The 15,542-nt window shown below is 38.8% G+C and overlaps 1 protein-coding gene across 1 annotated transcript in view; it reads left to right on the top strand.

Annotated features, from left to right (window-relative positions):
- Positions 1–15,249, top strand: part of SNCAIP (synuclein alpha interacting protein) — a 53,182-nt gene extending 37,933 nt beyond the window's left edge. The window contains exons 8-11 of the mRNA XM_062513126.1: positions 5,477–5,569; positions 7,915–8,983; positions 10,779–10,846; positions 15,165–15,249. Of these exons, the coding sequence (XP_062369110.1) occupies positions 5,477–5,569; positions 7,915–8,983; positions 10,779–10,846; positions 15,165–15,249 (1,315 nt within the window). The remainder of the gene's footprint in view (positions 1–5,476; positions 5,570–7,914; positions 8,984–10,778; positions 10,847–15,164) is intronic.
- The last annotated feature ends 293 nt before the right edge of the window (positions 15,250–15,542 follow it).

Here is a 15,542-nt window from a genome sequence, read left to right on the forward strand (position 1 = left end):
ATAATCAGAGGGAGCAGCAAGGCCAGAGGAGCTGGAGGTGCACCAAGGTGGAGAGGGCACACCCCTAAATGGTCCATGGAGTACCCATGTAGAACAAGTACATCCCTTGAAAGGGCTGCAGCCCATGGACAAGCCCAGAGCCAGTGATTTTCTGATTGAAATGCAGCCTGTCAGAGACCCACCCAAGGAAACAGAAAAGGGTGGGAAAAAAGGAGCAACAGAAAGAAATTGCTACACATGAGTCCTGACCTGTGCTGCATGTTGGCTTGCTGAAAAGTCTGGGGGTAACCTGCAGCAATGACAAGACTGCAAGAGAGGTGTCAAGTGTAGCCTGGGAAAGGGTGAAGAGGAGCTGGGAATGCCAATGAATCTGGGAGAGAAGTTGAGCTTGGAAAAGGGGAAAATAGTAGTTTTAAATGTCTGTCCTTCTTTGTTTCCCAGTACCCAAACCAGTAGCTAATTATTGCTAAATAACCATGAATTAAGCTCCCAGTGTTGAATTTTGTCCATGACAGAAACTGGGAAGTGATCTCCCTGTCTTTACCTTTACATTTTGCAATATCTTCATCCTTTTACATTTGTACTGTCAAAAATACGCATGCTGAACTGAGGATCATTATAATATTTACCATTTTCATAATTTTACAGCCTGACAATGTTCCCTGGTTTTGACAACATACCTGGTTCTACTTGGTTCATTTGCTGAAAAATACAGTCATCTGACACAAAGAAAAAAAAAACAAAAACATTTCCCTAGAAGGCAGAATTAGCATCTGACTCATATCAATAGATAATGAAATATATTTTCCCCATAATTCAGCAGAAGAAAATGAAAAACCACACACACACCAGGAAGTAGAGGTGGCAGCCACCAAATACCCATGCTTCAGTTCTTTTCTGTTCTCACCCAGTGCTTGATAAAAGTTTCACCTCTCATACCGAAAAAAAAGAGTTGTTATGTGAGTCAGCAGGCTGCTTACTCCTGCAGAAATAGTCTAGTTGTGACTTTAATGACAAAAGCATTAACATTTTTCCAAGTATCCCTGTTGTCTCACAGACTGCATCTGTAGGAAGTCATTGAAATTATTCTTATCTGGCTCCTGATTAATATCTTTGCTTGTTTCAGCTGGACTTAAATCTGCTTCCCTTCAGCAGCCTCTTTCAGGCTTCAGATTAGTTTCAGTAAGTGCAGCAGGAGCCTTTTCTCCCTTTTCAAGAGATAAAAATATCTCTCTTGTGCAACCCTGTTGCAGTTTACTGAGGCAGTGAAATAATCTATTTTCTGCTTGAAGGAGCAGCTTCTGCATGGCTAAGGCTTCAGACCACGAGTGGTTTTGGTAGATGCAATGGACCGTGTTCAGAGGCTCAGGACCCAGAAAGAAGGATGGAAGAAGACTCTTGCCCTGTTTTGCAGTCCTCACCCTTCTAAAAAAATCCAAGGATGGTACAAAGTACCCCTGTGGAGCATCTTGTCAAGGGGACCTTTATCACAGCAGGAGAATTCACTGGCTGCCACACCTCTGAAAATCCTGAAGGCAGTTCTGAAGATCCTAAAGACATTAGATGGCAACAGATGGAAGTCAAGTTTGCTGTCCAGTTCTTTAAAATGTTTGTAATGTAGCTGTTATGCAGGTATAACTGTAACCTGGGCAGTTGAGCTGGCTTTCCTAGATTTTCACCAATTACTTCTCCCAGGGTTAATGAACACTATTTTAGAGACAGAAGAGGTAAGATTGTATCATGGTGGATTACCTGAACAGTAAATACCAACACTGAGAGCTCTTACGTGCTTCCCAGCTTTCCCTAGGCTTCCATAAGCATGAGCTGATCATGCAGTCCTCTTTATTTTGAGTGCCTTAGTGGTGAAAAAAGAAGCCTCATCAGGTAACGCTATTTCCCCAACTACAGGAAGACAGGAATGGTTGATACTCTGCAAGAAGAAAAGCAGTGCAGAAACTCTTTAGACAAGCACTTACCAAGACCTTTATCTTCAAAGATTTCAACCAAAGAAGTATGTATCATTTTCCATTCTCTTTTTATGAGTTCTTCCAGTCATCAAGCAACACAGAGGAGTTCTAAAGAGAAGTTGTTCCAAGCCATCATACTGTTTGGAGCCATTCCTTAACAGAATGCACAAAATTAAAAGAATAACATCACATTTTTCCAGTTTTCACATCTTTCAGCTCTTTGAACCAAAGCAGTTCAGTTGACAATTACAGAGGAGTATAGAAAAATATTCAAAGCTAGTCTCCATTCAGGGGAAAAAGCCTTTATATTTGGAAGAAGGAAATTAGTGGAAATTACAGTGTTCCTTCAAATCTTCACAAGAGAATTGAGCGTTTACCCCAAAAGGGAAAAAACTAAGGAATTCTTTCCACAGGTAGAAAGGAAAGTGGCCCACAAAGACCTGCTGTTACTGGTTTCAAAATGCAAGCTTTGCTTTAAATTTCTAGCTAATTACAGGAATGTTTTCAATCCAGTATGACTTTCTGAGTTAACAAAATACTTAGGAGAGAAAATTTTCTCATTGAGACTATACAAAACAATTTGCTTTAATTTTACTTCCTGAAGTCTTCACAGGTCTTACAATCTTAGTTATTCTCTCACTGATTTCACCTGCCCAAAAAAATCCATAGTTGCCACTTCAGAAAATTCCTACATGTAGTATAACTTGTATTATTTGGGCTTTCCTGGTCTGAAGAAACTACATCAGAATTAATGACATAGAGTACTTCCACAGACTTCTTTTGCAATGCTGCCTGACAATGGACCTGCACTTCCAGACTGTAGTGTCCTACATTTATGAACCTGGATGGCAAATCAATTAATGAGTGAGACACCTACTGATTCTTTTGATATGCTATCAAGCCAAAATCTCTGTCAAGGCAAAGATCAAAACAAACCATGATTCTCTGTTTGTAGGTATTTTCTGTGTTGTGTGAAAGAAGTCCATGATTTTCCTGAAACATCTTAGGACTAGCTGTAAAAATAACTGATAAAAAAAATCTCTGTAGTGGTATGGTAAAGTGTGTGCAGGTTGCTGGGGTTTTTGGTTGGGTGGGGTTTTTTTTGGGTTAGAGCATTTTATATAGACATGTAGTAAAAAACCTAATATAAACTTTGCAATGTTCATCTCTTTTCTACTTAGGTAAGCCATTTTATGTTCTGCTTTGTAGCATAGTCATTCTCATGTTCTTTAAAAAAAAAAAAGGGAGAAATAAGAAAGCATGCTATGAGAGACACTCCTGTGGAGCCCAGTGCCTCAGCCTATTTCCTCTTCAGTTACTGAGCCCCCTGATTTCATAAAGAGATATCTGGGGTCTCCAGATGTCTAATTAGACACTGAAGGGTCTTTACATATTAGTCACTGGGAACATTGGCTAAGCTAAGATCCCCAGAATTTGGCCATCAATTATAATAAAACAAGTATACCCTCTTACCCCTGAAGCTACAGTGATCTTGTCTCCTAAATCAGTCTGGCTTTAATACTTTGCAGTATTGCTATTCCAAGAAGTTGTGATCCCCTGTTTCCAATGTTTTCTTGGAATATATATATGAATGTTATTTATCTTCAGTGCTGGCAAGATGTGTGGGTGTCTGTGACTTATGCACTAACTAATTAAACTGTGAAAATGGAGTTAACTTCAACTCTTTGAGCACAATAAATTCTTTAAGTGGAATGAGAACATTACCTCAAGGAGAAGATGTGTCAGAGATCTCCACTGAAGTTAAAAACATAAAAAACTGTTAGCTGCGTTATTTAGAAAAATAAATTTAAGGAATGATAAAAGGCAAAGAAAACAGATGAACTCCATCACAACCTAAAAAGAATTCCAGTGGCTCTTATAGGAGAGTATCTGGGGAGCTACAGTATAAGCTAATGTTGACAGATGGTAGGAGTAATTTTAAAATACTCTAAGGAAGTGTGTAGGCCAGAGGAAGGAAGGATAGAAAATAAAAGGAAGAAAGGATCTACATAAAGCATGGCTGTGTTGTAAAATGCAAGGCAGTATGTTGATATCACACCTTTATTTCCATTGCACTTTTCAAACTCACTTTGGTATTTTAAAAGTAAAAAAAAAAATAAAAAATATGCCAGCCCTGCAAGTACAACCTCTAGTCTAAAAAGTGATATGGATTCTTTCTGTCTTTGACATTGCCAGTTGTAAGGACTTCATTTGGAACACAGCTAAATCTTATGTTGGTGGCATGTGAGCTAGGAAAGTGTCCAGCTCACTGGTAAAGAACTGCCTTGGTTCTGCATATCCAGCAGGAATAAAAGTACTAAAAACATATTGCTTAGACAGCAACAGAAGCAGAGCCTGGGGGAAGCAGTTAGAAAGTAATTTTCCCATGGTCATTTGGTCAGGACCAAATTGGAATAAAAACCTCTAGATCTCTTAATTTTCTAGAATTTTCCTAATAATTCTGTCTGTGCAGTGCTTTGATGCACTGGAAATTACAGATCACTAAACAGATGTTTTCTGTGGTGGTCGACAAAAAAGGAATGTTTTGCTATAAGAATGGAACGTCTGAATTGTTTGGAAGCAGGGAAAAGACCTTTTTGTGACAAATTGACCTGCCATTTTTGTAAAACTGTTTGAGGATTTGCAGGTTATAATGCTCAACTGAGACCTTCCTAAGGAAGTAGGTATGTTGCAGGACAACAGATGTGATTAGAGGTGATAAATGGAAAATTGAGTTTGTACTGTGGATATCACTCTCATATTGCTGACTATTTTTAGATACTGTTGCAATTTTTTAAGTGCTGGTCTCTAAAGTTATTTGAGAAGCAGTCTAGATCACAACACCACACTGAAAGTGATAAATTTGGGTGTGTACAGGACAGGGATAAGGTGATGCAGAGCCCAGGTAGGACCATTGGAAAGGTTGTGCCAGAAGCAGATGTGGTACACTCATCAAATACCTAACTCCATCCTGCAGCTGTAGTTTGGACCAATCCTTTCCAGTGGGCAGAAACTTTTCTCTGAGTTAATTTGCAAGTATAAAGGGAGGGAGCAGTTGCCTGAGCTGTTGCTCAGTTCATGAGGGCCATCCTCCAAACACAGGAAGTGACTGCTTAATCTGTGTGCTTCCTATTCTTTTCCATAAACAAGTAAGAAACAAGTAAGCCTCAGTTTACCATATTTCTGTGTCTGTGAGTCACTAATTTTCAATTCATTGTTACTTATGATCACACACTTGTCCTTATATGAAGTATAATAAATAATCTGACAAGTAAATTTTTCTTACTTGCTCTTATACAGTGATCACAAAATGTGATCAGCACAGATTCAGACAGAAGTACAAACTTTCTATGTTCTTATTTATAAGTTCTCTATTCAGTACATAAAGTACAGGTGAAGAGGATGTCTTCCTTTAATACAAAGTTGAAAGGGTAGCATCCGTTTTCCTGTAACTTACTTATACAGTCAGCTTTACAATTTGAGGTAAACAGTCTTAAAATTTCCTGCAGGCAGACTGTGGAACGTGTGACATTACAGAACCAGCTCCAGCAGCTTCTAGAAGCCCAGCGGTCAGAGGGCAAGTCACTGCCCACATCCCCAAGGTAAGGTGACTGGAACTGTACTGCAGCCTGTATTTGCACGTTTTCAGAGTACATCAGTTATCAGGAGAAGCTGGGATCTGGCTAAATAGTTGATGTGTTCTGTAAAGAAAATGTGAGGGTATCTCATGGTCTCAAAGCTGATCTAGAATTTGACAGTGAGTAATGCTGATAAATACTGGCAATTTCTGAGTATAAGCTAAATAGAGCCTGCTTCCCAATAGAGTGAAAGCCAGTTATACAGAGGAATGTAGTGTATTTTGAATTAGATGAACAGCAGAAGACCCTAGAAACCCTGGGAAAAATGTAAAATTTGATGTTTTGTTGCTCTATCATACATTACTTTTAGCAGTAAGTTATAAAAAGTTACCCAAAAAACCTTCTTTGGTATTAATAAGGCTCCTTATATTCATTAAATCTTTCACCTGCTATAGCTTGTATGGAAGTCAAAACTGCAGAAACTTTATGTATTGTTTATATATCCTGCCAGAAGTCATAGAAAGAAACACAAGTTTCAGACATTAAAGAGGAAGACTGAGGACTTTGAAAGAAGTAAAGTAACTCACATGCAAATAGAGCTTGGTTTATCCTTATTATTAATCTATTTTCCTCTCTGGAAGCCATATAAAGTGCTTCTCCCTGTTTCAGAGTTGTTAGGGAGTTACATGCATGTGAAACTGTAAAGCCAGCATAAAAGCTTCTGCAGCCATTAGCAATCAGATCTTTGGGTCATTGAGTATGAACTTGTAGGCTCAGTGACTGCTTTTTTTCAATTCTCACAGAGCTCTCAGCATTCTTCTGTACAAGTGCTCCATGGCCCTGAATTTCATGTGTCGCTGTTTCAGACAAGTGCAAGCAGTTGCAGTTGTAGATAACAAAACCATTAGGATTGGAGATGCATTTCTGTAAAGCTACTTCAGCTAGGAAGGGGCTGTAAACTCCAAACTCCTGCTGAAGTAGAAAACCACACTGGAAAAAGCATTTTTTGCATTTTTTTAGGAATCTTTGTCTTCCCCATGTGCCATCTCAGCAGGGACAATGGGACCATAAGCTGTTTTCCAGCTCATTTGGTTTCTGTGATTTTTGCTGCCTAATCTTTCCAGGAGGTCTCTCATCCAAGTTCTGGTGTGGACCAGGACTGTTTTACTTTCAGTATCAGATAAGATCAGGGGAAAGCAGATCCCTTATCATTCATTATTCCTGTGAAAGTGTCGGCTTCAACATCATTTTAGATAAGTGATCAAGTCTGAAAATTGCTAGTCTGAAAATTTTATTTCATAGTTGGCTGCTACTTTTCCTTCTAGTTGGATCTGTCTACTCACTTGTAGATATTTTCATCATCCAAGGAGGCAGTAGCAGATCTAAGAGAACATATCCCTTTTGTTAGGAATGTGCACTGCAGATAAATGCATGTTCTTCAGTGTTTAGGTTTGCCACAGGAAAAAGAAAACATAAAATTAATTGGAAATTAGGTGTTTAGTATAGGTATGTGAATTTTTTACACTGTCACAACTATGGACTCATCAGAGAAGAAGGTGCTTGCCAGCCTCACAAGAACCTAAATTTTATCACCTTGTCCTTGCTTAGAGGAAAAGTGGTTGAAAGTAAGAATGTGAGGAGTTACAAGCTTTCACATAGGTCACAGGAAAAGAAAAGATCCCTGCAATTTACCTTCTTCACAAATCAGGCATTGTTGAAATTGCTGTTTCCTTCTGTAAAACAGTTGGAGTTCTAAATTTAATTTATTATTCTATTAGTATTGAAATACATTCATGTCACATTTCTCTTGCTTTTTAGTATTTCATTTGTGAAAAGGTTTTGAGTGCAAATTGCCCTGACTTTTTATGAGGTCTTGTGTGGTTGTTATTAATACCAGATGCAGTTTAGATTTATGAAATCATTGCTATGCATAGAGGTGATACATTCACAAGACTTAGAATAAGAATACTAGAATAAGCTACTTTCATATTATGATGTGACTTGGATAGTATGCATTTGGCCTTGTGGGTTTTTTCTGCATGTCAACTCACACAAGTAGGAGTAGTTTCTCTAGAGTTTTCCTCATAAAGTCATATTCAGTGTTTGAATAACCATTCTTAGTTTTGATTTTAAGGAGGGGCTTTTTTGTAAGCAAAAGTGAAGATACTCAAACTCTGCATAGGATTGGAAACAGTATTACATCCTTCTCTATGTAATCTTTGCTGTGGCATCACAGTAATGAATTCCATGTGAGCAGTGGTGGAAAGGATTAGTAACAATAAAGTGAAACAGACTCATACATTGGAAATGCCAGTTTCACATTTTAGATATGCCTTAATTTTGTGACATTTCCTCTTTTTTTCTTTAAGCTTGCCATCATCTCCTACTTCTGGCAAGCCCCAGTGTAAACCATCTGAAGCAGATGAATTGTCTCCACCAAAAAGTAAATTGAACACCCAAGATGGGATTCAGATTCTTGGCAGCTTGGGAACAAGCACATCTAGTGGTGCTCGAGCTAAGATAAAAGATGAGGACTCAGATAAAATCTTGCGCCAGTTGTTGGGGAAGGAAATCTCTGAAAATGTCTGTATGCAGGAAAAGCTGACTTTGGAATTTCAGGATGCTCACACATCTTCCAGGAACGTGAAGAAGATTTTGCCAGAGAAAAGGGAGTTGAAGTTAGCCCGACTGAGGCAACTGATGCAGCGGTCTCTCAGCGAGTCTGATACAGATTCAGCTAATTCTGAGGACCACAAGAACACCCCTGTGAAAAGAACTGACAAACCAAGACCTCAGCCTATAGTGGAGAGTGTTGAGAGCGCAGAGAGTTTGAACATGATGCTTAAGAAGCACACTTCCACAGCAGGACGGCGCTTCCCTTTTGGTATCAGGGTCTCCAAGTCTGTGGACGGCCATAGTCCTTCCCCTACTTCGGAGAGCAGTGATCCGGATAATGAAGCCCCATATCAGTCTAGTACAGTACCTCAGGGCCAGTTTTGTGGAGACAACTCTCCATCCAGCACAGACAGTGCTGCTGCCCAGAAGATTGCCACCAGCCCTAAGAGCGCTCTCAAATCTCCATCTTCAAAGCGCAGAACCTCTCAAAATTTGAAACTTCGAGTAACTTTTGAGGAGCCTGTGGTGCAGGTGGAACTAGCAGAGTCAGAACTAAATGAGGAAAAGGATAAAGACCGGAGCAAAGGACTCATGAGGGCTCCAGCCAGCTCTGGGGAGCATGCAGGGGATCAGCTGAAAAGGCCTTTTGGAGCTTTTCGGTCCATAATGGAGACACTGAGTGGCAACCAAAATAACAACAACAACTGTCAAACAGCAAACCTCATCAAAACCTCCTCGACACTACCTTTTACCTCACTAGGAAGGAAGACAACAGAGAGCAAGGGAAATCCAGCAGTTGTCTCAAAAGGAAGAAACAAGCCAGTGAGTACACTGAAAGAAGGAGGGGCCTTTGTTTTCTTGTCTCATTAAGTAGTGCATAAGTTTGACAGTTTTTTCCTTCTGCCTTTCTATTGCAAAATTATGCACACAAATATTTCATTGTATTTGACCTAGAGAAAGTCCACTTCTTAGTTTTAGAAGAATTTTCCAAGGAGTAAGAGGTATTGCTTATGTATAGAGTCTGTGCTCTTAGGGCACATGATTTACATATTCTGTGTTGAAAGCTTTCCAGAGATGTGATTCACATGGAAATGATGTTTGGTGTTGCAGTCAGTGACAAAATATACAGTGAGAATGCCAGTCTTGAACCATGGGTTTTCTGAGGAGTAAATAACTGAAGGTCTAGCCCTGTCCTGTCCTAGAAAGACTGATGAGGCCAACAGAATAAGAAAAATAACAAGGAAAGATTGCAGAAATTACCCTTCCTGATTCTGTGGGAGTTACAGCCAACCCCAGGCATTGAAGCTGTCAGCAGCAAGTCTCTTTGACCACCTTCTTTCTCCTCATAGCACAGAATCTTCTTGTGTCAGAGCATATGGTTGACCTGTCACAAAACATCATGGATTCATATCTCCCCTCTCCACAGTGAACAGAGCGCCTTTTCTGGAAACTCAAGGGAAAGAGGGGTGTGTACACTTAAAAGACTGGTCCTCTTGTTTAAAAGAAAGGAGAACAAATGGAACAAATGTATCTTCCAAGGTTTTAGGTCACAGGTTGGACTTGATGGTCCAAAGGTCTTTTCCAACCTAGCTAATTCTGTGATTCTGTGATTTTGTACTTAATAGAAGAGACAGATGTAGGAAATACTGTGGATGCAGTATGTTTGTGGAGTGGAGAGAAGGGTGAGCATCTGGAGATTCAATAGAAGTGAATGAGAGGGAATGGTAGTTGATTTAATCCTCTGTGGAAGACAGGAGGGAGGGAAGCAGTAGATGGAGACACAAGATGAAAGAATAATTTCAAGAAGGAAAAAAACCAAAACTGTAAAGTAGGTCCTCCAGTAGGAGGAGAAGCAGCAGTAGTGAATTATATACTGTGAAAAGTATGACAAGGTATTGGGAGAAAAATACAGGAAAAAAAATACAGCAAAAGAAGAAGTGGAAAGAGAGAACTGGGAAGTAGCGAGAAGTCCAAATTAGTGAGTGCTGTTAGACCTGTAGTACTATTGCAGACTTAAATGAAATTAAGTGAAACTGAATTAAAAATTCAAAGGAGACCTAAATTGAAGTGGGTCTGCATTTCTTAATTACTCAGAATCACAATTTGAACTACTGTTTTGAGTATTTAAAGACATGCACCATCTAGCTGAACAGCTAGCTTAACAAAGAAGTATTTTTATAACAATGGCTCTTTTTTTTTTTTTTTGTAATGGGTGATTCAGATTTCATAGCGACAGGGGAAAAGATAGTCTGTCTTCAGAGATGTTCTAATAGGTTGCGAGGCCATGAGCAGTTTTGGTAATTCCCTAAGAAATTTGAAGGATTGTATGATGTAATTTTAACAGTATTGATGCTTGCAGTGTAAAATGCTTGTTCTGGGAAGAGGCCATGTTTGCATGTCGCTGCTGCCAGCATCACAACTGTGGAAAGAATAAATTTTCATACCAACCCAAAGGACCAGAGCACATATCTCAGAGGTGACAGGTTCAGGCACAAAAAGAAGTCTGTTAAAATGTTACTGTAGCTATCTGACCGCATGTTTTAGTAATTTCCATGTTATGCATGTGGGAAGCTCTGTGCATGCTGCTCTTAACTGATATGATGTTGTGCTTCCTTAGGATCCTTACTTCAGCTACACCAGTCTTTCTTCTAGCACGTTGAATGAAGAGCTGTGTAACTATGCTTGGTATGTGCTTATGCCTGGTAATGTTTAGCATCTCTGTTGCCTTCTATTCTCAAATTGTATGTGTTTGTTAACATTGTAACTGAAACACTGGCATCCCTTCACAAGAGGGGAAATAGAGGAGCATCTAAATTCCTAGAAAAGCAGAAATTTATGATGGATTTCTGCTGATGTCACCATTGAACTGGCTACAGGATTTCAGTTCCAAGCAACTACAGAAAGTATTCACGCTCATAAATCCACCAGGGTGTGTAGCAGGCTCTGGCTGAGTGTTCTGCCTCTGTTGAGTAAAAGTCAAGTACCAGATGAGAGTGGAAATTAAATTTCCTCTCATGAGACGAGCAAAAATACCACAGTTCATCTCTAAATAGAGAATACAGAGAACATGAAGCAGAATGCTGTACTTTAAGTCTAAGCGCTCTTCTATTTTCATACATTTTTCTTACTCTCCCTTAAACTTTGAAGTTAAATACATTTTTAGAAGTCTGATTAACTCTGACTGTATTCAGACTTCTTTATTTAGTCCTGTTCCATCAGGACTATTCAGGCAGATAGAGACCAGTCCTTCAATTCCATAAAGATATGTTGACAAAACAACACTTGATAAAATGTTTATTTTATAAGCAAATGCTCTCTAAAAATGACCTGTCATTTTCACTTAACTCTTAACATTCACAAATTCCTTTTTTATTTTTCTGTTAACTGAGATGTGAAGTTAGTTTGATATTAGTTATTCTGCAGTTCAAGACCCTAAGTCACTTTCAAGTGTTTTCTAAGTATCTAATACATGGAGGAAGGGGTGGGGGGTGGGTCCATTCACTAGTTTTCTATTGCCAGGACCTTCCCATATTTAAAAACTCAGTTCTGTAATGGAAATGTCAGTCTTGTTCACAAGCTATTGGCGCAGTGTATGTGAAACCAGAAACTGTAAGATTTCCAAGTGGTTTTCATTCTCTCCTGAAAACAAAGAGGGAAACTTCTGTGCAGAAAACTGGATAGCACCAGTTTGAGGGAGCATCAGTGGGCAGATTCCAGTCAAAATATCCAGCTGCCTGTCCAGATCAAAGAGTAATGCAAAATGATTGATCTCATCCTTATGTTAGAGCTATCTCCCAGATGAAGGCAATTTAAATTTGTCACTTGCCTTCTGTAAGTGCTCTTGTGTGAGAAATCGCTGGCAGTGTGGCATTTTCCCAGCAGTGAGAGGCAGGGAAAGTTTGGCTGCTACTGCAGGGCTGTGGAGTCACCTGCTGGGAGGGTGATGGCTAGGCATGAACTCCAGGCACTGCTGGTCCAGGCACCATGTCCTAAATCTGCCCCATTACCATGGACACATGGAGAACCAGAGAGCAGGAAACAAGGAGCAGAGTGCACAAAGGGCACAGCTTGAGGCTGTTACACTACCCACAAATTAGGAAGTGGGCAAACTATGTGCCATAGTCTGTGGCACAAGATTTCCAAATATCATGTAAGAATGGAAGCTATATTTTGCCTTTCAGAAATCAAGACACAGACCAGAAGGTTTCAGATCTTCTAAGCTAGTCTTTGTAATGACCCTTAGCATATGTTGTGATTTTTGAATAACCAAATGGGTCCCTGTCATTCGTCAGCTACATGATGACCAGTAGTTGTGACATTTAAATCTTAAAAGAGTATCACCATTGTGTGCACTACAAACCCTGGAAACTTTAAATTTTCTGTGGATAATCTGGGGAGACTACATAATTACCATTTCAGAACTATTAAAAAAAAAAAATTGAAAACAGGATGGCCTTTGGCAGTTAAAACCTTTATGGATTTTTATATTGGGCAGTTATATTTCTGAACAGTGTCCCAACCCCATTTTGACACTACACCCTTATAAAGGGGATTTCATTTTCATTTTCTGAAATCTGAAGTCATTATACAAAATCTACTTTCGGTGAGATGACATTCCTGTCAACTAGTTTCCAGCACCTTTTTCTTCAGCTTCTGTTCTTTTAATTTGTTGGGGTTTTGTTGGTGTGGTTTTTTGTTGTTGTTGTTGTTTTTTTGTTTGGTTGGTTGGTTTTTTGTTTGTTTGTTTGTTTTTGTTGTTGTTTTAGTTTTTTGGGGTTTTTTTGTTTGGTTTGATTTGGTTTGGTTTTTTTTGTTCATTCAGAATACCTCAAAGTACATTAAGGCTTTGTAGTTTACTTTTTCAAGTTGGTCAGAGCTTGATAGAAGAGGACTGTGCTAATTTTTTTGTGACCTTTTTGAAATTGATACAACCTATTAAAGTCTTGGTGGAAATTTTGGATGTGCAAGATGGTTTGGGATATTTTTTCCTCTTTTGGAAGAATTAGACAGGTTTTGCATATGACAACTCCAAGCAAATTCTTGTAGTATTTTTTCCATCTTAGATGTATGCCAATGAACAGTTCTTTCCCACACTTTAAATCATCTGAAATCTGCATTACATTAAAATAAGCAGTAACTCACCATATCAATATAAAGCCTTATCAGCAGCATCTACCAACAGCAAAAATTGCTTCCTACATAGGGGCACTCAGCAGAATGCATCATCAGATGTCTCAGGTAGTAAAATGAGCATGCGTCTAAAACAGCAAGTGGATCTTACATAATGCATATCCCATTGCTAGGTCTAATGCTGGATAAATTGCAACTTCAAACATATCCTCCAGAAAAGGAATGCTTATCTGTATGTCTGACAAAATAGTAACCATTCATGCCAGTGGAGTATTAACATGACTGTGAAAGTACCTTTGTCTCAGAAGATCCACATTTATTCTCTTGTGAACTGTTGTGATCATGCATCACTGCTTGTTGCATGAGAAGATGTATTAGTGTTAATACAGGTACTAAAAGATGTTAGAAATTTAATTGGAAACTTGGTTACTAATTAGCAATATTGGTAATACATTTTCTCCAGGTCAGGAGGCACAGTTGTAAAAGGCATGTCTGTTCAGTATCGTCACATAGAGACATCTGCACTAGCTGAAAATTTTCCTCTTTGAGATAATATTGTAACTGTAGAGCTGCCGAAAGGGATCTTTGATGTGCCTAATGAGTTTGTATATGGGGAACTCACCCACAGGTTTTTTCAACATTGCAAGCCTAAGCCAATGCAGCCGGTAAATCTTAGCCTTAGAAAGCATCCTTTAGTTGGTTACATGGTTAACACTGTGATAGCAGCAATGCATGTAAAATGCCAATATGTAGGTATGTCAGAGTAAAGCTCTTCTTTTACCTCCTCAGACTCAGTCCTGCAAAATCTGTCTCACCTGGCTCAATTCTGTGCCTTTTGCTCTTGCTTTGGGTATGTGACAACGGTAATTTAGATGAATAAAGAGGAAGTTAAAATAGAATGATTGCTCATGCACTTCTTATTAGGACCTAAAACTATGGTCCATAAGGTCAGCTTCTGTTAAACCCTGAAGCAGTCACCAGGTTATCTAACCATCCTAAGTATAAGTATATTGGGAATATATGTTTCCTTGTGATGGTTGTAGACTGAAATAAAGTTGTTCTGGCTTACAGGAGTCAGGCTCAGCAATACTCAGTAAGTTAAAGACAAACTTCTTCATACACACTCTTGCTCTCACTCTGGTGTCTGTCCTTTGCAGCAGCAAACCATCTAGTCATGATTGTATTGTAGGAATTTTGCTCTTCAATAATAATAACTGAAAGTGAGGGAGTTTGAAAATTGCTGTGGATTGGATGCCTGGTCAACAATCAGTTGGAAGGTTAATTAAAGAGAAGGGGAACATACTGGGAATTCAGAGCAAGAACATGTGAAAGGAAGTGAAGAAATTGAGTGCTACAAATATGTTGTGCTTAATATTTATACTCTCATTGGCAAGCTGTCAGTCAAATCTCCTACACAATAGATAGATAGGTTCATTTCTCTCTGATGATTATTAATGGGAACAAATTAATTGTATTACAGGCAGAGTCAGAAACCAATAGGTTATGTCTAGTGTTGATTGTAGTGGATCTTTCTGTCACAGTGATAGTTTTCACTAAAGTATGAGGAATTTTTTGTGTTCTGTGCATTATTACCAGAACATGACAGCAGCACACTAATTAATGCTGTGACTTAAAAAGCTCCTCATCATCCCATTGGTTTTTAGGTTTGATTTCAGAATGGAAGTTATAACTCAGAAAAAATCCACAATATTGGAAAGTATCTAGCACATGTCTAGAAAAATAAGCCGAGAGAGAGAAATTAATTCAGACTTCAGTACATACAAATGAAACAAAACAGAGTAAATAAACACATTGCCAACCCCTTTATATTTTTATTGTTACCACTGAGTAATTATCTCCTTTCTTTCTCCAGGCATGATGACATCAACTGGAAAATCCAGAAATCTGATAGTCAAAAGAGTACTGAAGAGCCAGAACAGCAGGAATTCTTCCTCTAAACCATGTCATGATGTCTCACATAGTTTGAAATACCTGAAATATAGCCTTTTGAAACACTAGTATGGGACGTACCCCTCACCAGCAAAACAGCAGCTGTTAGGATGCCTTAATTTGTATCAGTTAGACCATATACAAATCTTTTTTATGATATATGTGTATACGTAACTTGTAAGCTGTGCTGTGTAAAGGCATAGGTGAGCAGAAGTAACAATTTGAAAATTGTTATGACACTTGCAACCTTCAAAATGTTTGTTAGGCCACAGAACACGTTTTGTACTTTGTGTCTTGCATG

Source organism: Cinclus cinclus, chromosome Z, assembly GCF_963662255.1.
Source record: "Cinclus cinclus chromosome Z, bCinCin1.1, whole genome shotgun sequence".
Lineage (NCBI taxonomy): Eukaryota > Metazoa > Chordata > Aves > Passeriformes > Cinclidae > Cinclus > Cinclus cinclus.